This window comes from Arachis hypogaea, chromosome 10 (assembly GCF_003086295.3).
Source record: "Arachis hypogaea cultivar Tifrunner chromosome 10, arahy.Tifrunner.gnm2.J5K5, whole genome shotgun sequence".
Taxonomy (NCBI): domain Eukaryota; kingdom Viridiplantae; phylum Streptophyta; class Magnoliopsida; order Fabales; family Fabaceae; genus Arachis; species Arachis hypogaea.
Genome location: NC_092045.1, coordinates 3,348,126 through 3,374,380, shown reverse-complemented (window position 1 = coordinate 3,374,380; position 26,255 = coordinate 3,348,126). Strand labels below are relative to the sequence as shown.

The following is a 26,255-nucleotide window of genomic DNA, read 5'->3' as shown; positions in this document are numbered from 1 at the left end:
ACATGTAAACAGTTTCTCTGTAGATATGAAATATGATAGAGCTCAATGGCATCATGTAGCCGACCCCACCTAATGAGACAAGGCTTTGTTGTTGTTATTATTGTTAATCTTCCTCTGCCAAAGCAGCCAGCATTCATGCATAGGCAGACAATATTGGATAATAGTGATTGATTTATTTATTGAAAATTCGGAGGCCAAATTTTTTTAAGAAGGAAGAATATAATAACCAAATAATAATTATAAAAAAAAGAAATTGTAGAACCCACTCCACTTGATATTTTCTTCTTTTCCCCTTAACCCTAACTTTATTAACATACACCTCATCATCCCTCTCACTCAATCGCACAAACACAAACATCTCTCACTCTCACAATCTCATGACACACTTAATAAAAGAAAGGAAAAGAGAAGAAGATAATGATACTAAGAACAGAAGAAGAGAAAAGAAAAAAAAAAGAAAAGGAGAGAAGGAAGAGGGGCCAACACCGGCAGGGCTGCTATTGCCATCGGCATATTGAGAGAGAGAGAGAGAGAGAGAGAGAGAGAGAGAGAGAAGGGGGGCGAGCTGATGCCACAAACCCGTCAGAGCTTGAGGAGGAGGACACGATGGCCACCATTGCTAACGCCTCTGCTGCCGCCACCATGGAAGGAGGCTGCCACGGGAGCTGTGCTGCTGTTGGGTTTGAAGGGAGATGGAGCTCGCCAGAGCTGCTCTGCTCTACTCCGTTATTGTCACCTCTAGTCTTCCATGTTCACTAGAGTTGGAGCTCACTGCCAAACTGCACTACGCCACTGGAGCCATTGACGTCCACCACTGCTGTGTCGCTGTTGTTGCCATTTATCATCATCGTTGCCTTCTTTGTTTAGTGTTGTCACCTTAACAACCACCATGGGGTTTCAACGTTTAATTTGACACTTTGAGTTCGATCTTTTTGGTCCTTTGGGACCACCAAATTATGAGTAGGTTTTATATTTATAATTGTTTGGTTTTGCATCTATAATTATTTTGATATACAATGCTTTGCACTTATAATTATACTTACAAAGATTATTATCAAAGGATTTTAAATTAGCTTGAATAATCGATTTATTAGAACTAAATATTTATTCTTGTTAAACTCATTTTAATATGCACATGAGACTATATGTTTTTATGAGACTATATGTATGTTTGATGAAGTTTTATATTATTTTAAAATATTTGATTTTATTCGAATATGTATTTTTAAAATATTAAAGTATTTATTGGTATTTACTTACTTTAAAATTGCGAAATATGTTTAAAATTCCTTGTGATTGAATAAATATAATTGAAAAGGATTTGGATAAGAAAGAGTTATTTGATTTGATTTTTGATACCTTGTATATTTAAAAGATTTAAGCAATTTGTTGTATTTGAAATTATATATTTTAAATTAATTTGAGAGGCTCGTATTAGAAAATCGTAGTTAATGGTGGTTATGACATTAATCTAGATACATTTGGCTCATACCTCAACTAATAGGGGCGTTGCTAGCCTGACGTGTAGGTCACAAGTTAGATCTGTTGTTCTGTTTTGATACACAAGAAAAAAGGACTACCCTTAGAGGTGGAGCCACCCAAGTGTGAACTATTTGATTTGATTTCTGTAATAAAAACTCTCTTATTTATTCATTTATTTGTCACAGCCCAAAATGAACCATGGCTGAGAAATAGTCCCCTAGCAAAACTAATAGATTCGAATATAAGATAAATAAGAAGGTTACATGTAACACCTCAAGTTTTTTTGAAACATTTTACATATACCCTCTAATTTTTTTCAAAATACCTAAACTACCCTTTACCCTTTTTCTAAACCCTAGCCCTCTCCTAACACACACACCCTCCTGAGAATGAAAGAAAGAAAAAGAGCGAGGGAAAACAAAGAGGGAGAAGAAAGGAAGAAGAAGGGGAGAAGGAGGTGACACCGGTGAGGCTGGACGCTGCCGTCACTGGCGCAGAGAAAAAGGAAGAGACGCACGAGAGAGATGAGAGTGAGATCGCAGACCTTCCATGGAGAAAGAGAAAAGCGCTCGACGGAGAAGAAGGAGAGAGTCCTGTCGTCGTCGCTGTGTCTGTAGCCACCGCTGCCGTTGATCGAGACCGTCGCCGTCCCGGTTGAGGTCATCGTCGTCACCAAATAGGGCAGAGAAGGAGGGCGCGAATGGGAAAGAGAAAGGGGAGTGCTGCTGGAGCTCGTCGCCGAAATGCTGCTGCCTTCCACCACCGCGACATAGACCCTGCCTTCTTTTCTTCCACTACCTCTGTTGCAGGTGGAAAAGGTCACCGAAGAAGGAATTGTCATGCTCTAATTCTGCTTTTAGCTTTCCATTGGTTGTCGGAGTCTCTAGGGCCATGAATGTTGCCACTGGAGTCGTCAAAATTGTTGCTACCAAGAGTCACCACTGCTATAACTTTACATTATGGTAGCGATGTTGCTGCTGTTGCCGAGATTACATCCATGACGTAGTCGTTGTTGCTGTTTAAATTGAAGTTGCTACCACTGACTCGGTCCAAATTCTGCATCCTTTTGTTCCATTCTATTCCAACCTTTTTCACATCTTAATTCGGCACTCCGGGTTTGGTCTCTTCAGTCCTTTAAGACCAAGTTGTGAGTAGGCTTTACATTTATAATTGTTTGATTGTGCATCTATAATTATTTTGACATATATCTATTATGATCTTTAAATTATACTCATTATATTTGCTTTGAACGATTTTAAATTGATTAGAATAATTGATTTATTAGAATTAAATAATTCATTTTTATGAAGTTTATATTTTCAGAACTATACATGAGACTATATATATATTTTTGATGAAGTTTTGTATTATTCCAAAATGTTTGATTTTACTTAAATATCTATTTTTGAAGTATTTGTTAGTACTCACTTACTTTAAAAATTGTGAAATATATTTGAAATTTCTTATGATTGAAAAAGATTTCTGATGAGAAAGCATTATCTGATTAGATTTGATTCGATATCTTATATGTTTTGAATTGGTTTGGGAGGCTCGTATTAGAAAATCTTAGTTAACGGCGGTTATGATGTTAACTTAGATGCATCTAACTCAGACTCCAGCTAGCAGGGGTGTTGCTAGCCTAACGTGTAGGCCACACGTTAGATCTGTTATTCTGTTAGGACATACAAGAGGAAAGGACTACCCATAGAGATAGAGTCGCCTATGTGTAGACGTTTGATTTAATTTCTATATGAAAACTCCCTTATTGATTCACTTATTATGATCAATTACTATTTTTTAATTAAAAATTACTTCAATAATATTGTTTATATGGTCTCATGTGGATTATAAATATATTGTCTAGTCACTGAGTTACAAAACTCATTCCGGTTTTCTAAAAATATTTTTCAAGAATAAATACTTGAATATGTGAGCCTTTCTATTTAAGAATTACGATCTGCAATGGGTATATGTCCCTTGTTGAGTTCCTAGACGTTGTATGCTCCATATGTCACAGGCAGGATTCAACTACTCTTAATTATTTTAATTTTTGTTAAAAATATATAACTATTTATTTTAGAACTTGTAAATTATTCAAAATCTTTGTAACCTTCTTATTTAATTTATCTTTGAGTCTGATAGGCTTGCTAGGGAACTATTTTCCTGAGCGCCGGTCATGGTTCATTTTGGGCCGTGACATTACAGATATTTTTTGATAAATTTACACTTTTTAGAATGAATAATTACATATTTTAAACAAAAATAAAATAAATAAATATGGATGGATCCTGCATGTGACATATGGGGCAGATGACATCTAAGAACTCAACAAAAAATAGATATCCATTGTAGATCATTACTCTTGAATAGAAATACTCACATAATCAAAATATTTATTCCTAAAAATATTTTTTAAAAAAGGGGTGAGTTTTACAACTCAATGACTAGACAATATATCTATAATCGACATGAGACCATATAAACAATATTATCAAAGTAATTTTAATTAGAAATAGTAGTTAATAATAATAAGTGAATCAATAAGAGAGTTCTCATACAGAAATCAAATCAAAAGTCTACACTCGGGCAGCTCCACCTCTATGGGTAGCCATTTTTTCTTGTGTGTCCTAATGTGTGACCTATACGTTAGGCTAGCAACACTCATGTTAGGTAGAGTCTGAGTTAGATGCATTTAAATTAACATCATAACCGTCGTTAACTACGGTTTTCTAATACGAGCCTCCCAAACCAACTCAAAATATATAATTTCAAATATAACAAATTCTTCGGTCTTTCAAACACATGAGGTATCAAATCACATCAAATAATACTTTCTCATCCAAATCCTTTTCAATCATATTTTCTCAATCTTAAGGCATTTCAAACATATTTCACAATTTCAAAATAAGTACCAACCAATATTTCAATGCTTCAAAAATACATATTCGAATAAAATCAAATGTTTTAAAATAATATAAAGCTTCATCAAAAATACATATAGTCTCATGTGCATATTAAAATAAGCTTAACAAGGATAAATATTTAGCTTTAACAAATCGAATATTCATGCCAATTTAAAATCCTTTGATAGTAATCATATAAGTATAATTATAAGTTCAAAGCACCGTATATCAAAATAATTATAAATGAAAAACCAAACAGTTATAAATGTAAAACCTACTCACGGCGTGGTCCTAAGGAACTGAAAAGACCAAACTTAGAGTGTCGAATTAAAAGGTGAGAAAGGTCGTGTATGTAACACCCTAACTTTCGGCACGTCATGATCATACCAAAAGCAAGGCGTTACTGACCTGTTTTCCTTATTTACTATTTAATATTGAGCCTTTAATTCAATACCGCGTTTCAATTTTTAAGAAAATGCCGAAAAATATTGTTTCTCATTAATCAAAATCATTTATCAAAGAACATAGGTAATAATAATCACTTAATTATTAATAATGATAAATATTATACAAAAGAATTCAAAAGAAGCTCAGATACAATTTCTATCCCTATGTATAAAATAAAATCTTAAATAATAAAGACGAGAGAATTCTACGAAAAAACCTCAACACATAAACTTAAATAAAACTCATAATCGCCCGCAGCTTCACACTGAATCCCCGAACCTGTGTCACCGAAAGGGTGAAATATTTTGAGGTGAGAATAAACCACACATTCTTAGTAGGGAATGGAAATGTCATAAAAGTAATTATTAACATGCAAATAATTAACTTTACTTAATAAAACTATTTTGTTAAACCTTTCTTGTTAAACCTTTCGATATACTTTTTACTCTTACTTCATATAATCAATTACCTATTCTTTTTAACTTTTCAAACTAAAAACAAATCTCAATTCTCAGTCACCTCAATACACCAACTAATAGCACAAGAAACAGATCAACACACAAACAAATTGCAAAAAGACAAACAGCAGAATCATAGAGAAACAAAAAAAGCAAACACAATCAAATGCAAATGTGCAAACAATATAATGCATGCCTGTTCCTAGTGCAGGCCATGAGCTCATGCGTTGGTTGTCTATCTGCAACCCAACGTTATTCGGAGTGAACCTCGAATATGGTTCCTTTACCGTATCAATTAAACACATTGGCATCACGGTTACCCGTGCCAATTAGGCCTCATTATAATAACAGTTCAATGTATATCACAGTAAGGAACAGCGCTATCAATTAGGCGAACAGTCCTGCATTAGCAATCTCAGGCTATCCGTTATGCGGACACTTTCGCATTAGCAGTTTGGCACAAAAGCCCAATTAAACATACAATATGCTATCAGTTAGGCGGACATTCCCACATTAGCAATCTTAAACTGTCAGTTAGGCGAACACTTCTACATTAGCACTCGGCACAAAGGCTCATTCAACATACTTCTCGACTTTTATTTCATTCCTTGTTCCTCATTTTTCTTTCTTCACTATATCTCTCAATATCATTGTCTTTTAACTTTAACCTTTCTTAGGGGTAACTTACATTCCTTTTCATTTCCTAAGTTTGTCTAATCCAAAACCATGTTGGTAATGTAACCCTGGAAATCTTAATCTTTAATTTAAGTTAGGTTTTACTGAATTTGGATTAGAATTGAATTTTGTACAAGCTTTAAAATTCTGCTGTTGCATTTACAAAAATTCGGAAAATAGACAGCAGCCGTGTTTTTAATAAATTTCATAATAATTTCAATTATAATCCGTTGCTTCTAAATTTTGGTGAGATTACAGTCAACATCCCTAAGTTTCAGAATCCATAAGTTTCAGGTTCATATCACTTCATTTGATAAATTAATTATCAATTGGAAGTGGAGCCCTGTTTTCATAAACCAGTTCAGAGTTTTCAGCAAACAACCGACCTTCCAAGTGACTTATCTAAGTCTACAAAATAGATATGAACATGAAACTTGTACTCACTTAAAATAGACTGATAAATCTTTAAAATTATTTTAAAATCAACTCAAAATTCTGTTTAAATTAAAAGTTATAGCGTCTGAAATTTGGTACTGCAGAACCAGAAAACTAGAAAAATCTGCAGCAACCACTAAACTTCAAAAAATCATATCTTCCAAAACACCTGGCCAAATTCCCTGAATTTTTTATGGAATATTCAAGACACACTAAAGTTTTACATAAAAATAATTTTATCTAAAAATTAGATCTGAACTGCTCCCAAAAAGTCATTCGTTCTGCTGCCAATTATGCAGCTTTCTGCAAAAATTCTGCACAAAGTATTTCCAACAACCTCACATACTAAATCCTATATTCAAGCCTAGGATTCATTTAAAACCACATTTATAACTTTCTTTTGACTAACCAAAGTTTCCCAAGAACTCTTAATTCAATATATGACAATTTCATATCGTAGGTGCAACGTAACCATATTATCACACCATCCATTCTTCAGCATCTCATCTATAACAACATATCTCAAGTTCTGATTCATCAAATCAATTTCCAGCAGCCATAGCAACATTCCATACACGAAATCAACATCAACAAATACTAGCAGCAAGTATAACTTCAAAATACACAACATCGTCAATAATTACTACACTAAATCATTAAACCAATCACCAACTACAACCATGATTCAACTCAATTCCAACAATTATTCACACAAGGCAACCATAAACCATTTGCAGTTACTCATTTAATTTTATTGGCATTCATAACTTAAAACATTTATTTTTAAAACAAATCCCCTACCTCGATGTCGCAATAGCAGGATTTAACGTAGGAATTCCCTTTATCCCCAATTCGTGGCAGCAGCAACGATTTTAGTAATATTCTCGCAGCAGAAACATTCAATAGCTCTAAACAAGGGCAGCAACGCCGAACAATGACAATAATGACTCTGAAAAATTAAATGAATCAGAAACAGTTGCGGAGTAAGGTGATACAGGGCAGAACAGAGCAATTCTTCATAAGCTTACCAAAACGAAAGGTAATAGCAACAACGTCTCCAATTCAGTCATCCAATAGGGAGGACACAATCCAGTTCATCACCAATGACGGCAGCAATTGTAAACTTCAGTAACGTTGATGGTGACTGGGTGCGGCGGCGGTGACAGGATCAGCTTCCCCTCTCTCTCTCATCTTCACGCACTGTCTTTCTCTCTCTCTTCGAAGCTCGACGGTGACTGGTTATCAGCGAAGCGCAACGGCTCCTCTTCTCCCTGGCGGTGTCTCTGGCTCGCGACCTGCTCTCTCTCCCTCGACGGTGGCAGCAGCGACAATGTCTCCCTCTTCTTGCGTGGTGGCTCGGCACCTTGACGGCGGTGGTGGTGCGCAACTGTGGCTGGTGACAGCGCGTCACCCTCCCTCTCTCGGATCTCTTCTCGTGCTCTCTCCCCATTCTCTGAATCTCTCGTTTCTCAGCTCTATTCTTCTTTGCTGTGTGTCATTGTTATTGAGTGTGAGTGCATTGAGTGAGGGTTGGCGGTGGATTAGTGAGTGGCGGTGAAGAAGGATGACAGGTGGTGAGGGAGTGAACGTGTAACATGGAGGGATGCACAAGTGGAAAGGAGGAGGGTTACGTGTGTGTATGGGTTGGGTAGAAGAGATTAGGGTTAGTGAAATTAGGGTTTGGAATTGGGAATTTAGGGTTTTGTGTTTGAAATTGGGAATTTTGGATATTTTAGTAATTTTAATAAAATTAAAAGTAATAGAATAATAATTTGAAATCAAATTTAATTAAATAATAATATCTATGAAAATATTATTTAATTATCAACTTATAATTTATTTTTAAATAAAGACTCTAATTTAATAATTAGAAATAATCAAATTAATTTTTTTAAAAATTATAAAATAAAGTTCAAAATCTAATTATTCAAATTAGTGCATATAAAATCCTCATTGTTTTTAAATCACCAAAGCTTTAAATCAATAATTAAAGTACTCAATTAATACAAAAATTTCTAAAAATATGCTTTCGAATAAATAAAATAAATCATAAATAATTTATTATTTAATTTTCAAAATCTGGGTCTTACAATGTAATACCTACCACACAGATCTTTACACTTAGATCGTAAATCAAAGATGGTAAGACACTACGAATTCTATAAACAAAATATATACATAGAAATATAATAAGGATAATATATCTAGGAGTCTTGAAAGAAAGTTGAATAAAAACGTTAAACAGAAAAACGCATACCACTCGACGTCAATAAAAGTAAACTGTAAGAGATAAGAGCGAAGTATTATAGATACATAGCGAAGAGTTCCAAGGATACAAATAACCAAGCGTCTGACTCGGCCCACGAAGCAAAGACCGGCCTGATATATATATATATATATATATATATATATATATATATATATATATCCCAACGATATCCAAAAGACAGAATACAAGTCCTAGTTCTCCAAAGTCAACTTCTAAGAGGGACAAAACATGTTTTTAAACAAAAGCAAAAAAAAATACATATAAAACTAAGTACATAACATAAAAAGTCCAAAAATACGAACTTTTGCTTCCAAGAAGACAAACTTAGCACATTCAGCGAGGGGCGTCACGTCTTACATCTGAAAAACAATAAATACGTATGAAATGAGAACCAAAGGTTCTCAATATGGTAATGGTACCCACATAATTAATACATAAGGTCCCGAGAAGGACAGAGGCATTCCTAGAACTTCTGACATTTGATTCAATCTTATAAAATACAACTAAACCAAAAATTTAGGCAACTAGCTAAGGATCTTCTTTCTAATCTAACACTCCCCTTTCCAACTCCTCCAAACCTCCCAACCTCCACTGGAATTATTTATTTTCAAACACAGGTATTACATACAAAGAAATCACAACTTGAACGCAGATACAATAGATAAATAAGTAACAAGTAGTTCATATGTTTAGTTAGGCCTTCTCAACAAAGCACACCAAACAAACACGTATATGCATGTGATATATGTCTATCCTATAGCTGATGAGTCTCATTTTTCGGTTATATAGCCAATCCGACAAGTCTTGTTAGCTAACCATTGAATTGTCCCTCTGTCGTGCATACTCAAATCTCAAATCATAATCATTCATAATCATATAACACACACCGGTGTATATCCACGGGGGCAAGCTCATCCAGAAAGGTATAAGTGTCCGGCCACATTTACGACATAGGGTCAGCAGAGTATCGAGTCTCAACCTAAAGCACATTGTGGCAAGCCACTACTTTTACCCAAGAAAACTCGTATCTTAGATATTTGGAAATGCAACAAACCACATAATCAATCAATAATCACATCATCATTATCAGCCATAATTCATTATCAATATAGTCATCTGGCTCATAACATAATGAACACTTCCACCATTATCATCAATGAATTCATATCATCATTACCAGCCATGATTCATCATTAACTTTACCTCTTTCTTTACCAACAAAATACTTCTTTCCATAATCATATCCACACTCCGCTACCCAATAACCACCTATTAGGCTTTAAATAGAGTTTTTTAGAAGTTTGGAAAAAACCAGAATAATGGTTAATAGTGTAGAAATAGTGAATTTTATTCAACATAGTAATTTCGGAGTGTAACAGGCTTGTCGAGAAGTCAAATAGTGGAAAACAGAGTTTTTGGAAAAACAGGGTAGTGTGCGTACACACATATGTGTGCGTGCGCACACTCCACTCAATCTTTTAAAACTGTGCGTATGCACAAGGATATGCATACGCAGGCAACAGTAAGTCTTCCCATGTTTGTGCATACGCACCGTAGTGTGTGTGTGCACACTTGCCAAATTTCTAGGGTGTGCATGCGCACGAGCCGAAACTCACACTCCGCCCCGTGCGTGCGCACAGTAGTGTGCGTGCGCACACGCACCAGCATTTTTAAAATTCTGCAACTTAACAAAAATTAGTTTTCTGCACCTGTTTTTCGATGTCCATAACTTCCTCTACTGAATTCCATTTTCCTCACATTTTTTTACCGTTTTAAATTTGTTGAAAATATCCTTAATTTAAAATAGATTTCATTCAAATCCAAAATTCGAGGCTCAAGTTATGGACCGCCGAAGTTTGTTAAAATTCTGTTTTGACCAAAACTTAAAACTCAAGTTTTTCCCAACCTTTCCAAATCCAAAACCATTTCAAAACTGCATTAAATCCACCCAATCACATCTCAACAGTCCTCATTCATCCAATACTACTCCAACTCGACATTTCATCTGTCTCAACACAACAATTCATATTCAAACAACTATATACATAGTTATCAACATGTATCATTAACTACTCAAAAATCATTACTTTACCAACAACATCCTCATTAATATCACTATCCATTCATTCCACAATATATTACATCCAAAACCTCCAATCTAATCAACTTTTACAATCATAACTCTCACCAATTTCAACATTAAACATAAAAAATCCACATCTCATGCTCATACAATAACTAATCAATCCAACCAACCAATTCAACAGCCATTTACACCAAATTCGACAATTATCCTCATTATTTACTAAACATAACAATTCACATATTCATCCTATCCTACGGTCAACTAGCCTAAGTTTTCACGACATATTAAGTATTAATTACGAAAAATCAAAATCATACATTGGCCTATTTCTCCCTAAACTCAAAACCACCAAAAATTCAAGCTTCAAGATTCCCAATCAACTCCAATAAATTCCATCCACTAAAGCTTTATTCCAAGTGCTTCAATTTGCTAATTCAACTCCAATTCAACATAATCTTAAGCTAGTTCATACAATTTACTCAAATTAGTACTAGGACACACCAAATTGGACAAACTTCAAGGGTTTAAAGTTTTCTTACCTTACCCATTAATGATTGGAGTAAAATCCAATAATTATTCCATGTTAGATTGTACCTAAACCACCAAAATCATCAAAATCACTCAAAACTCATACAAAAATGCAAATTTAGAAAGGGAGAAGGAAACTGGACAAAATTTACAAATTTCTTACCACTTTGTTTAAATAAAAATGAAGAAACTCCGAGACGAACGCGTGGCCACAAATGGCTTGTCAATCGAAACTCCGAATTGAAAGTTACAAGGATTTGAAGTTGGAAGTGGAATATGAGTTAGGGTTCTCTTACTCTTCTCTCTTCTCACTATGGATTCCCTTTCCAAAAATGAAAACAGAACTGTTGTGGCTGCAGAAGGGAAGAAAGATATTATATGGGTTGGGCCTTGGGCCCAATATGGGTCCGGTTCAATCGGTTTAGCCCGTTGATCCAATTTTAGACCAAATCCTTTAAAATTAGTGTCAAACTTCGTATTTTTAATATTTCTACTTCCCTAAATTATAAAATTTAATATTCTATTTTTTTAAATAATAATTAATTTATTGGCTAATTATTTATTAATTTCACAGATTTTACAGGTTGGAATAGAATCGAACGAAAGAATGCATAATTTTGACCGAACCAGTGGCAGCAACTTCTATTCAAACAACAGCAACGACTACATCACGGATATAATCTCGACAACAACAGCAGTATCGCTACTACTTCTAGCCCATAACAAACAACAACAAAAGAAAATTAATCAAGAAAAGACAGCACGAAAATAGAGCAAGATAGTAAGATAGATAAAAGCGGAACATGAATAGAAAGAGATGTCAAGTACAAGCAGAATGGAATTTGTTTTACCAAGATAAAGGAATAGCAGTGGTGGCTCTTGGAGGCAACAATCATGGCCCCAGAGACTCCGACAACCAATGAAAAACTAAAAGCAGAAGCAAAACAGAACAATATCTTCTCTAGTGACCTCCTCCACATGCAATGGAGGCAACCACAATGACAGTGGAAGAATAGAAGGTTTGCCTATCTCGCGGTGGTGGAAGGCAGCAGCATCTCGGCGACGAGTTCCAACAGAGCTCCCCTTTCTCTCTCCCATTCGCGCCCTCCTTCTCTGCCCTGTTTTCAACCGGGACGGCAACGGTCTCGATCAATGTCAGCGGCAGCAACGGGCACAGCAATGACAATAGGACTCCCTCCTTCCTCTTCTCCGTCGTGCACTTTCCTCTTTCTCCATGGAAGGTCTGTGATCTCACTTTCATCTCTCTTGTGCATTTCTTCTTTTCTCTGCAACGGCAACAATGGCGCCTAGTCTCGCCGGCGTTGACTCTTCCCTCTTCTCCCTTTCTACTTCTTCCTTTGTTTTTTAATGGCTCCCCTCTGATTTCTGTTCTCCTCCCTTTTTCTCTTTCTTTTTCTGTTTATGGGTGTATGTGTTGTAATGAAATTAGGACAAAATTAGAAATTTTTGGATTAGGGTTAAGGTTGAAAAAAGATGGGGTAAATATAGTTTAAGAATTTTGATAAAATTAGAGGGTAGGGTAGTAATAATAAAAAAAAAAAGAAGCTTGGGACGTTACATTATTAGTATCAATTACTATTTTCTAATTAAAGTTACTTTGATAATAATATTTATATGGTCTCATATGAACTATAAATGTACTGTCTAGTTACTGAATTGTAAAACTCATTCTGTTTTTTTTTTTTTTTCAAAAAATATTTTTCAGAAATAAATAATTGATTATGTGAGTCTTTCTATTCAAGGGTAATGATCTGCAATGGATATATATTTTTTGTTCAGTTCTTAGATATTATATACACCATATGTCACAAGTAGGATCCAACTATATTTATTTATTTTATCTTTTTGTTAAAAATGTGTAACTATTCATTCTAGATCTTGTAAATTCATTAAAAATACTTGTAACTTTTTTATTTAATTTATATTCGAATTTGTTAGACTTGTTAAAAAATTATTTTTTCAAACATCATGACTCATTTTAGGTTGTGACATTTTAAAATTCGAAAAATTAGGATAGTAAATTTTTTTTTTTTTGTAATAAATCTATTTTTTAATTAATTGACTAGAATTTGCTTCTCTCTTAATTGATTCCCTAATAAAATTAAATACAATAAAATTTATTATCTAATAATTTTCTTTCATTACTAAAATATAGGAGCATAGTTTCTGTCACCTTCTTGCATATTTGTTTTGTCTCTCCTCTTCTAATGAACCCGACCAGATGACCATATATCACTCTTCACCAAAATGTCAATCTCAAAAGCTTTCTTTTATATATATAATGACTTATGACCCTGACGACGTGACTATATATCATGGATTATCTTTTAAAAGGAAATACTAAAAGAGAAGTACTAGCTAAGCAGTAATTATCTTGAGCAATATAAACAATCACCAATTAAATATAAATATAATATACTCTAATTTAATATTATTCATTAAATTTACTTTTTTAACTCTATTAATTCACGTTATTCACACATTATTCAAAAAAATTATTAATTACCTATATTTTTCCATACTAAAACAATCAATATTTTAGATTAATGAGATCATGCTACATTGCTAGCTACTCACTCATTAACGATATGGGATGTCTGACCAAGTCTCCTGGGGAATATCTTATAGTTGATCGTACCCTCTTATACGACACTTCTCAAATTGGAATTGTAGACACCAAAAATTGTCTTTATTTTCTTTATTCTAACAGGGCTGGACTCACTCACTAACGTACCAAAGTAACATGCCAAATTTCCACATGCAATGCAAGCGATTCAAAATTATGACTATCAACTTGCCTTCTTCATTGAGTTACATTCCATTCTTTCATCCTCGTTCATCTATCCTTCTCTGCATTTTCATGGAGCACTACCTGTCCTTTCTTCTATTATTATTACTCTTCACTTTTGCCACTTCCTTAGACACCATCACCTCTTCTTATATCCTTAAGTCCCCTCAAACTTTAACCTCCAAGCATGGTATGTTCCACCTTGGATTCTTCAACCTTACCACCAACTCATCATCATCATTTTACCTCGGAATCTGGTACATAACCAACCCCCCTGTCGTCTGGGTTGCTAACAGAGACCAACCAATCAAAGGTGCTGATAGTGGAGCAGTGCTCAAGATATCCGAGGATGGAAACCTTGTTATCATGGATGCACGTAATAATGAGATCCTTTGGTCAACGAACGTCTCAAACATCGCATCCCCCAACAACACAAGTGCTCAGCTTCTCACCACCGGAAACCTTGTGTTGCAAGATAACGCCACAGGGACGATACTGTGGCAGAGTTTCCAACACCCCGCAGACACGCTCCTGCAGAACATGAAGATTAGCGCCAACAGGATCTCCGGCAAGAAAGTAAACATGACCTCGTGGAGAACTCCTCATGATCCATCCACTGGAGACTTCTCTGTGAGCCTTGAACGCCTTAGTATCCCTGAAGTGTTCATCTGGAGAGGGAAGAGTCAACCTCACTGGCGAAGTGGCCCATGGAACGGTCAAATATTTCTTGGGATACCCGAGATGACCGCGAATTGTATTGACAAGTTCTACACGAGTGGAAAAGATGAGGAGAAGAACGGCACTTACTATCTTTCTTATAGCTATGCAATTCGTAATGTAAGGATGTTCGCGTTGGGTGCTGATGGAAACTTAAATGAGTACTACTGGGATTTTCCAAAGAAGCAATGGTCCATGATGTTGTCTGTTATCAACACTGAGTGCGGTGTTTATGGCAAGTGTGGAGTATTTGCAAGTTGCGACCCTAAAACTTCACCTATCTGCACTTGTTTGAGAGGGTATGTTCCAAGGAATGCAGAGGAGTGGAACAAACAAAACTGGAGCAGCGGCTGTGTTAGGAAGACACCTGTGCAGTGTGAGAGTGAGAAAGTCATAAAAAATAATAGTAGTGATGAATCGGTAGCAGTAGAAGATGGGTTTGTGAAGCTTCAGAATACCAAGGTTCCAGACTATGCTGAGTGGTTGTCTTCCATTGACTTTGACTGCAGAACTGCGTGTTTGGGGAACTGCTCTTGCAAAGCGTATGCTTATGATGTTGGAATTGGTTGTATGCTGTGGAGTGGAAACTTGATTGACATACAGAGATTCTCAATGGGAGGAACCGATCTTTATATACGTGTTCCCTCTTCTGAGCTTGGTAAGTGTATATATATGACATACACATACATGTGCATGCAGATGATTTCGTACTTAATTGCTTTGGTTAATTAACAGATGAGCAGAAGAAGAAAAATCATGCTGCAGTGATCATTGCAGTTACAGTCTCAGTAGCAGGAACTATTGGGATTTTGATTTGCGCGTTTATCATGTGGAAAAGAAGAACTGCAATAGGAGGTGATGTATCATTCTTCTGCAGAATTAGTTTGATTGTATATGACTCTTGAATACTACTGTTTCTTCATTTATTCTATTGGCCATATATCCTATGAAGTTTACAAACATGATGAATTGTGAGGACCACGTGGTATTTATTGTCATAAAAAATTCCCTATACTTTCTCTTTGACAAATTTGTACTTTGATACAGAGAGAGCAAATTTCAGAATACCTACAATAAGCAACACAAAATACCCAAGCAAAGTTAAACTCCCGGAGCTTTCCCAATTTGAGTTTGAAAAGCTTGCAATTGCAACAGATAACTTTCACTTAGCTAATAAGCTGGGACAAGGAGGATTTGGACTAGTATATAGGGTATTTCTTTTTCTCATATTGCAATTCACCATTCCTCAAAAGACAAAATTTTTGCGTCGCTATAGTTCTTTAAAATGTTTTGTAGGGAACATTGGAAGATGGACTAGAAGTAGCAGTTAAAAGACTTTCAAGAGCATCATGTCAAGGATTAGAAGAATTTATGAATGAGGTTCTAGTAATATCAAAACTTCAGCACCGTAATCTTGTTAGACTTCTTGGATGTTGTGTAGAAGGAGATGAGAAGATTTTGGTATATGAATACATGCCAAATAAAAGTTTAGATGCATATCTGTTTGGTTAGTTCTCCTTATCAACCCTTTTGTTATCAATAAATATGGTATGTTTATCAAAGAGGCAACAACCATTTGGTGAAAAATATTCTCATCTAAAAATATATAATTTGTCAATTTTATTTATGAGTTTAAAGATGTTTTACTTATATCACAAGTTTATCCTTTTAATCTTTTGCAGATTCATGTAAGCAAGTATTAAATTGGGAAAAACGTTTTCATATTATTGAAGGAATAACTCGAGGTTTACTTTATCTTCACAGAGACTCTCGACTAAGAATTATCCATAGAGATTTAAAGCCAAGCAATATATTACTTGATGAAGAGCTAAATCCAAAGATTTCAGATTTTGGTATGGCAAGGATTTTTTGCCACACTGAAAATGAGGCAAATACTATGAGAGTTGCTGGGACATAGTAAGAATTCCTTTTGGTTTACAATTTTATGTATAAAATAACCTCATAAACAAGAATTTTAAAGACAAATTTTGTGCAGTGGTTATATGTCACCGGAGTATGCTATGGAAGGATTATTTTCCGAAAAGTCTGATGTATTCAGCTTTGGTGTTTTACTACTAGAGATTGTCAGCCGTAGAAAGAATACTAAATTTTATGAAGATGCAGAATCTTTGAGTCTTTTAGGATTTGTAAGTCTTCTATTTACAAAAATCTTATTTCATCTGAATGACATGAATTTGATGCTGATCAAATAACTAGTTCATGTTTATTAATGTTTGTAGGCATGGAAACTGTGGAATGCTGATAACATTCCACCTCTGACAGATCCAGAGATATCAAATCTGAACTGCAATGAAGATATAAAGAGGTGCATACATATTGGTCTTTTGTGTGTGCAAGAACTTGCAAGAGATAGGCCTACAATGATTGCAGTGGTTTCAATGCTTAATAGTGAGACTGTTAATCTTCCTTCTCCCAAGCAGGAAGCAGCCAGCATTCGTTCAGAGGCAGACTCTGCTGGATATAGAGTCTTCTATGACAAGTGATGGATTATGCTCCATTAATAATTTGAGCCTAACAGATGTCCAAGGAAGATAACCGATTGGCCACAATGTTGGTTCAAAATAGTCACATTATGTATTGACACAACCTTGGTTGAGAGACATTAGCATTTTGCTGAAGGGTCTACTTTAATAAGGCTGGGATTTTATGTAATATATTACTTTACCATCATGTTTGTTGGTTGAGTTAATTAAAAGTGATTTCATAAAGATTAGTACACTAATATTTGGAAAATGTAAAAAGTACTGCAAGATGAAATCTAAAGTGAAATGCGTGAATCACTTGAATCAGTGCTGATAGAATAACTAACAATACATGCAAGAACTTAAGGATGTTACATTACATACAAATCTCCCAAGTTAAAGTAACCAAAAAAAAAAGAATTACAAGGACAAAAGAATTCATGACATGAATCTTAAAACCAAAACAAAAAACAAACCAACAGAAAAACAACAATTTAAAGAGACAAAAGGAACATCTCAGAGTTCTACATGACAAGGGGTCCTTTGAAAAGTCTTGCTCCTATTAAATTTCACCAAAACAGAAGAACAGAAGATCTTCATAGTACGATGATCTGATTTCCACTTGCCAACCTTGAACCTTATCTTTGCCTTGATCCACACGTCAAGTTCAATATCTCCTGAAGTTCTCTCAAGCTTAAGATCCTTAGGCACATTCCCAAACAATGCAACAGTTTGAGCAGCAAGCCTCACCTGAAGCCTAGTCACATTCTTATGTCCTTGGTAGAACGGTTGAACTGCATTGGTGGCTAGTGTTTGGTCCTCATAACGCACTGAAACCTCTACAGAGTCATAGTATAGAGAGACTCTACGGTTGGGATTGTAAGCTCTTATGGTGAACTCGAAATTCGAATTCAGATGGTTTGCATCAGTTAGGTTGAAGTTGTGGATTGCAGCATCTTCAACACTGTATACTAAGTTCTTTGGCCTCAAAACAAGCCATGTTATCAGCACTGCTATGCCTACAAGGATGATCAATGCCAGGATCACCATTGCTATGTAGCGAAGCAGGCTCGGCCGCGCCGATTGCGAATTAGAAGGAGCCATTTTGATGTTGCAGTAGCAGGATTCAGGGGAATCAGTGTTTGAATGATGATGAGAAACCAAATCAAATGATGTTTATATATTAGTATGAAAATGTGTAGGATAATGTTTGGGGTTAACCATGAAACCTTTGTTTCAAAAAAAATAATTGTTGAACACTTTTTCACTTTGAGAATTTCTTGTATGAAACTCAAGACATCAAAGGGATTCTATATGAGGGCCAGTTATAATGTTCTTTTCTTGAAATTCAAGTCTTAGGAATAAGATGCATACATATAGTAACATTAACATACTATCACAAGTAATATAGCTGGCGGTATAAAGTGTCGCTTATATAAATAAACAAAACTAAATTCGAATAATCTACACGTATAAAATTCGCCCAAACTCTCACTTAGTCTAAGAATATATGCACGTATAAATTTTCGAAATGCCATTTTATTTTTATTTTTTTACTCTGAAAAATTTTCATCACACAATCAAAATTCAGAAGTGAATCATGTTATGATAATTAGCAAAAGAAAGAGTTCAACAACTCATTATGTACCAAGATTAATGGTGTGGGTTAATAATGTGACTTTACTTGGAATACTTTGACTAAGTAAATCAATTCATATTTCTCTTTTCGCTTTTGTTTTTTTTTCTTTTTGTTTCGTTTTTGTATCTTATTTTATTTTTGGTAAACGTTTGATGCTATTTCTAGGGCAAGTTCTTAATTGTTCTTGAAACTACCTTTGCCATATAAATATCAGCCCAATAACCTTGTCAGTGCACTTCTGTAACAACGAGTAAAATGGGCCTTATTAACCATATTTCTATATCTTAGTCTTGCTGAAGCAGAAAGAAAATAGTATTAACCTAATGACAAAAAATTAAAATCATAGAAATTAATTATGTTATGAACATAATTATTTATGGTGAACAATTATGCATTTCATTCGCTAATATAAAAACAAAAGTTCTACTTATTGTTTATAAAGTTTAGTCAATAATAATTTATGTTTCTTCAAGTGATAAACGTTTCTCTATCAATTAAGTAAGAATTTGTTTTTTTTATAACATTGAAATTTTGATCATTTGGACAAAAATAACACACTAAACATTAAAAAAGAGTTTTTGCTAGTCATCTATCTATTTATAATATATAAAAAATGATACCAACTTTTTTTACAATGAGTTTAAGTCATCTTTTCTTTGCTAATGATGCCACATCAGTAATTTTAATGACTTGGCAAAAGATGAAAATCAACCAATCACTATTTAGTAAAATGTTTTAAAAAAATTAAAACAAAAAACTCTTATCTATTATTATTCAATTAAAACATCAAGTACTAATTAAATACAATAAACATACATTAAAAGTGTCATCATAATTAGGGGTGAAAACAGGCCAGACTAGGCCAGGTTTTACTCTTAACAGGCCAAGCCTATAATAGAGTATATTGGCCTTAGCCTGGCCTGTAACCTAGTATAGGCTTTTTAATGAGTACCTGTTGTTAAATTTGGCCTGGCCTGAAGCCTGTCAATAGGCTTTTTTTTTAATAATAATTAAATTTAATATATAATTTAATTTTTAAAATTATAAAATATAAAATAATAAATTTATGAATAATATTGATACAAAATACACATATATAATTAAAGAGACAAATGGCTGAGTGGATAAAGGTATCATTATAAAATAAAAGACCCAAGTTCAAATCGCTCAGGCCGGCCTGACAGGCCCAACAGGCTATTTCAAAAGCCAGGCCAAACACAGGCGCAGGCGCCGCCTGACCTATTTTCACCCCTAATCATAATAATAATTATAAAAAATTTCAGTTACAAATATTCAAATTCTACAACTTATACATATTAAGACTCTTAGTACTCTTCATTTCTTAATCTCTCATACTAATTATAAAAAATTTCTTAAATTTAATATTTTAATCTAACATTTATTAAAATACACTATATAGTATAAATAATATATCTCTCCGCGCGTTGCGCGTGTCTCACTCTAGTATATAGCAATACCATAAGCAGAGAGGATTCCATGGGTTCCAATTTTAGCATTGGTTCTTTATTTGTCTCAAGTGGTTAAGACTTTCTTTCATAAGGCGTTCTAAAACTGATGCTTTCCTTGCCTCAGCATCAAAACATAAACAATCATTTGCCTAAATGCCTGTTACATCTATTTTTTTTGTTTAATGTCTTTCTAATACATGCCTAAAGCTATCTTTAGTTTTTTCTACTGTATTATGAACAATTTCTAACATGTGTATTCTCTTATGCAACTTGTACCACACTCTTTTTTTCTTTCAAATTTTCCGTGATCCAAAATTCAATCTATTTACTAGAAATTAACCAACTTCAATAACTGTGCAAGGGACAATAATTATTAAGTAAAGTCTCTTATATTAGAAATTTGTAACAGTGTCCGATATTGGAAGCATGGTTGAGGACAAAAAGTCTAATCAAAGGACAGCAGAAAAGGTGGACATAACACACACAATAATGAGAAAAAGATGGATCCTATTACTCTATTTAGTGTCATGATTTCCACCATTTGGAAGTTTCGATATTTAACATTGCAAGTTTAGCGGTTTTGACTTTTGACCATCCAGTTTTTCTTCTTAGAATCTTATTATAATTATATCATCAAACAGTTTAACCCGCCAATGTTGACCAATATATTTCCTACTTTACACATTGCAAGATATCTCTTTCTAAATGCTTCAACGTTCTGAAAGGATTTTGATCCATGGAATCTAATATTATATCAAATTCATAAGACAACAATAGTAAATAAGAGTAATTGAACTATTTATTTAATTTCAATGGCAGAAATTCTTGTCTATAATGCTATCTGCCACGGATTTCAGTAAGAGTAACATTGTTATTTGAGTTACACTGATTTTCCTGAGAGGAAGATTCCAAACTTGATGAATATTGCTTGTGCACAAATGCAACTTGCTTAGGAGGAGGAAGATGGAAAGTCTCATCACTATTCAGCATGGACACAACACTAGTCATAGGAGGTCTTTCTTTTGCAACTTCTTGAACACATAGAAATGCTATGTGTATGCACCTCAGAATATGATTCTCAGAACCTGAACCCAAATCAGATATATCTGAATCTATCAAGGATCTAATGTCATCTTCATTCCATAGCCTCCATGCCTAAGTAAAAGAAGCAGAGTTCTTGGTAAGTTAAATGGAGTTATCAGCAGGCATAGAAAAGACTCAAGTGAGAAAAAGAATTACAAATCCAATAAGGCTGAGGGATTTCTCATGGTTGCGAAAGCTTGTATTTCTTCTTCCACTGACAATCTCTAGTAACAAAACTCCGAAGCTGTAAACATCTGATTTCTCCGAAAATAGTCCTTCCATTGCATATTCCGGAGCCATGTAACCACTGTTTTAATTTGTCACATAAAAAGTTACTTATCAAAGGAGACTATGCTAAAAATAAGTATTGTACAGTATAAAACATACTTACTATGTACCAACAACTCTTCTAGTATTAACCTCGTCTTCACCTTTGTATATTCTTGCCAAACCAAAGTCTGATATTTTAGGATTCATCTCCGCATCAAGCAAGATATTGCTTGCCTTCAAATCTCTGTGTATGATTCTTAATCTAGAATCTCTGTGAAGATAAAGTATACCACGAGCAATCCCTTCAATTATGTTGAAACGTTTTGTCCAATCTAAAAGTTTTCTTTGTAGAGGATCTGAAGAAGAAAAGAGAATTAGATTAACAATCAAAATAAAATTGTTCATATCTCAATTTACGAATTCTGATTGAACTTGACTCCAAGGCAAAATATATGGATATATAAACTGACCAAAGATAAATGCATCCAAACTTTTATTTGGCATGAACTCATAGACCAGCATCTTTTCATCTCCATCAATGCAGCAGCCAAGAAGTCTCACAAGATTGCGATGTTGAAGCTTAGAAATCACAGCCACCTCATTCATGAACTCTTCAGCCCCTTGTCCAGATGCTCTGGACAATCTTTTCACTGCAATTTCTTGACCATCTGGCAATAACCCCTATTAAGCAATTTAAAGAAAAAAAATTATATTAGCAATCACAAACACATGTGAATATTAAAGAACAAAAACTAAGCAGAATAATACCTTGTACACTGGACCAAAGCCACCTTTCCCAAGTGTATTTGACAAGTGAAAATTGTTTGTAGCAGTTGCAACCACTTCAAAATCAAATAGCGGCAATTCATGCTCATCCAGTTTAACTTGCTTCTTAACCCCAATCAATCTATGACTCTGATTTTCTGGATGAGTTTTCCAAAGATTAATAATAAATCCAACACATGAGGAAACCAGTTTTTAGAACATGAGATAAATTATTTCTAAGATACCTGAATCCTTAACTCTTCTTTTCCTGGTGTGCTTGGCACAAATGGCTAGATATGCACAAGCCGCCAAGATAATGGCTCCGGCTGCTCCCACTGTTACAGCAATGATCAATGTGTTCTTTCTTGAACTCTTATGGTTGTTTACTGCGTTTTCTGATAACATTTAAAAAGTAGATTCATTAAGAAAGTTATAATAGCATGTCCTAGCTTCTAAGCAAGAACAAGAAGGAAATATACTTAGTTCTGAATGGGGGAGACGGATGAAAAGATCAACTCCTCCGCTTGAGAATTGTTGCAAGTCAATCAAATCTGTGATCCAATACAAGCAGCCAATGCCAGTATCAAATGCATATGCTAAACAGGAGCAATTCTTCAAGCACTGAGGTCCACATTGTTCTTCCTCAACATCCAACCTCTCTGCGAAATCCGGAACCTTCATAGTTGCAAGTTTCAAGAAACCATCATCTTCTTGGACTTGGCCTGCTACTACTTCACTTCCATTCTTCCTCATTCTCTCACACTTGAGTGGTTCCTTCCTCACACAACCACTGGTCCAGTTTTGCCTCTTCCACTCCTCCAAATTCCTAGGCTCATATCCACTCAAACAGCTGCAGATTGGTGAATTCTGTGTATTACAACTCCCAAATGGCCCACATACCCCATAAACATCACAATCAGAAATTTCCAACTCTATATCAAGAACTTGCTTTCTGTTATAATATCTCAACAATCGAAGCTTGCCAATCGGAGTTAGTGAAAGGATTCCAAATGCAGATTGATCAGCAAAACTGTAAGTAAGATAAACAGTTTCATTCCCTTCATATCCAACACTCCATCCATATAGGTACCCTGTTGACATCATTGTTGTCCCAATGAAGATCCTACCATTCCATGGACCAGTCCTCCAAAACGGTCGAGTTCCATTTACCCAAAAGAACACTTCTGGAGCATCCAAGCGTTCAAGAGAAGCAGAGAAGCTCCCAGTAGAAGGATCAGAAGCACTCTTCCTTGATATGAACCTGGTTTTCTCACCTGTGATCCTATTAGCACTGATTCTCATAGTTGGCACTGCTGCATCACAAGGGTGCTTGAAACTCTCCCAAATGGTTTGTCCAGTGATGTTATCTTGCAACACAAGATTCCCGGATCGCAAGAGTTGAGCAGTGGAGCTGTTAGCCATGTTTGTTGACACATTTGATGACCAAACTAATTGGTCTTTTCCATCAAGTAGTACAAGATTACCATCTCCAGAGATTTTCAGTGTCCCTGAAGAATCCAAGAGTGGTTGGTTCCTGTTGGCAATCCATATAACAGTGATGTCGGACTCAGAGAGATACCAGATTCCAACATAGCGGTTAGTTGAATTTTGAGGGCTGAAAAATCCAAGTTTGAAGACACTGTCAGATGAGCTTATTGTCTCTGAGCCTGTGATGAATTGAGATGATGTAATGGTATCCCTGGCAGAAGTGAAGCCAAAGAAAATGAAGGAAAACATGATCAAAGCATGTAAAAAGTTGGTGTGAGTTGTGGATCCCATGATCTTGAGGAAGGTGATTAGAACATAGAATATGAGCAATTAATGAGGCATATGCATATCCTATTGATAATTGATACCCTCTTGGCTCTTCTTGTACATGATTGACTTTCACTATGCCAGCCAGCTTTGTGAGCAGTTGCAACCGTGTGGTGAAGTCAAATCCTATGAGAATCATTGACTAAAGAATAAACAACATTTAAGCAATTATAAACTATGGATTTGTGATTAAACAAAAGAAATAAGTCAGGTCAACTACTTACACTTGTTGCATACTTGGATCACTGCTTTTGCACACTAAATAAAGAGACAGAGAAGACTAATCTGTCTCTTTATGTATTATTAAGGACTAAATAATCACTTAAGAGCATCATTTACGAATCTTTTTGTCATTTTATATACTTCATTATCTTTGACTTTGATGTGATTGTAACGAGGGGAAGATTTAGTTCTAGAAGACAATTTTTAGTTTAATCTTTTTATTTTCAAAGAGGCACAAAAAATTGTGTCCACAAAATCCTCCAGTGAGAATAGCCGAACTTGCTGACTCGAGTTGGGCAGCTTTGTAATTTCACAACTATTAGATTATTGTTGACTTTATTGGGAAGGTAACACGAATAACGCGCTAAGGCATAATAACAAAAGGACATAATAGTACCGAAGCTTTTTGGGCCTTGAACTATGGGCTAAGGTCCGAAAAATATTATGGGCCTCCATCTGCATAGGCCTTAAAGAAATTGAATACTGTTTTTTGTTTTTATTTCAGGCCCAAACTTTAAATATGTCAGACCCAAATGCTTTAAGTTCTATTTGCCGTTATACTAAACATATTCCCCTGTCCCAAAAAAAAAAAAAACATATTCACATTTCCGGGGTCTAAGCTTCTTGGAATACTTTTCAAGGAAAAAATAAATAAATAAATCCTGTGTTTTCTGGGAATTAGGAAAAGGAAACTCACACTAACTATTTGCACTGTTCAAGAGATTTTTCATAGGAATCAATTAGCCTTTTTCATCATTAGATTGTTGTTTTTGCTTTTCGCTATTAATAGATATATGGAAGATTCATCCTTTAACATAGTTTTTTATTTCTTTCCAACCAATAAGCTTAACAGATGTGGGGCTAATTGAGCTTCATTTATGGATACCGAGCCAAAGTGAGACTCAGACTCACTTTGTTGGTAGGCTTTTAATGAACAAAGTTAAAGCTAGCTTCCAAAGTCAAATTTTAAAATTGACCCAGATTCCCTATTTAGCTTCTGCTACGAACTTTCGGGCATCTTTTACAGTGTTGGAAATCTGACAAACATAAGCATCTCCTTCCTAAGAATCCAAATATTGCACATGGAATAAGGGTTATGTATTAGTAGAAGCTAGCCCCAGAAGATAATTAGGAGTCTAAAACTTTGTGATTCTCATTTAATTTTGTATCTAATGCACAATAATCACACTAGGAAAGTGTCGGTTGAATTGAAAATTGAAATGATCTTACATTGCAAGTTGCAACTCAATTGCATGATTTAATGCTCATTAGAGAGTACAATTATAAATGTCATTATTGTTTCATTGGTCATTATCCATCATTTCATTTCAAACAGAAGTCTTGGACTTACTATGGTTGTATAGTCACAATCTCTCTAATAAATAAATGGTTATACAATTTCATAATTATATCAGAAAATTCTGATTATATTTAAACATCTCCTAATATTTTAAATTGAAGCAGGCATGAATAATTTGAATTGTGATAATATAAATGTTGGGTTTTATTTTTGAAGATGAAAATAGGACCCACAATAGGACAAAGATCTGTCACATAGTAATGAGTGTAGTGCATACTTTATAGCAAACCATGTTTCATAGAAACCACATAACTGCAGAGTCCAAACGATGAAAGACAGAATCAGTTCAAACAACACAGTTAACTCCAAACTCTCGAAAACTACATGAAATTTCTATGAC

General features: G+C 34.7%; 2 protein-coding genes, 1 long non-coding RNA gene and 1 pseudogene across 4 annotated transcripts; 1 reads left to right on the top strand and 3 right to left on the bottom strand.

The window, feature by feature from the left end:
• Positions 1-4,912: 4,912 nt before the first annotated feature.
• LOC112714701 (uncharacterized) lies at positions 4,913-8,077 on the bottom strand. The gene is made up of 3 exons (XR_003159327.3): positions 7,429-8,077; positions 7,202-7,349; positions 4,913-5,111 (listed from the first exon to the last, which is right to left on the bottom strand). It is a non-coding gene; the product is annotated as an uncharacterized lncRNA (long non-coding RNA).
• Positions 8,078-14,086: 6,009 nt separating this feature from the next.
• Positions 14,087-17,490, top strand: LOC112718450 (G-type lectin S-receptor-like serine/threonine-protein kinase At1g11300; annotated as a pseudogene).
• A 99-nt stretch (positions 17,491-17,589) lies between these two features.
• LOC112714698 (uncharacterized protein At1g08160) lies at positions 17,590-18,584 on the bottom strand. Its single transcript, XM_025766359.3, has one exon. It carries the CDS (start codon positions 18,394-18,396, stop codon positions 17,809-17,811), a length of 588 nt encoding a protein of 195 aa, XP_025622144.1. The 5' UTR covers positions 18,397-18,584; the 3' UTR covers positions 17,590-17,808.
• Positions 18,585-21,116: 2,532 nt separating this feature from the next.
• LOC112714691 (G-type lectin S-receptor-like serine/threonine-protein kinase At1g11300) lies at positions 21,117-24,625 on the bottom strand. 2 transcript variants are annotated; one of them, XM_072204440.1, is made up of 8 exons: positions 24,558-24,615; positions 22,998-24,475; positions 22,764-22,913; positions 22,522-22,676; positions 22,224-22,434; positions 21,875-22,109; positions 21,640-21,790; positions 21,117-21,555 (listed from the first exon to the last, which is right to left on the bottom strand). In XM_072204440.1, exons 2-8 carry the CDS (start codon positions 24,295-24,297, stop codon positions 21,238-21,240), a joined length of 2,520 nt encoding a protein of 839 aa, XP_072060541.1. In that variant the 5' UTR covers positions 24,298-24,475; positions 24,558-24,615; the 3' UTR covers positions 21,117-21,237. The 2 variants fall into 2 exon arrangements, with proteins under 2 accessions (XP_072060541.1, XP_025622136.1); XM_025766351.3 differs by having other exon boundaries at positions 22,998-24,625.
• Between the last annotated feature and the right edge of the window lie 1,630 nt (positions 24,626-26,255).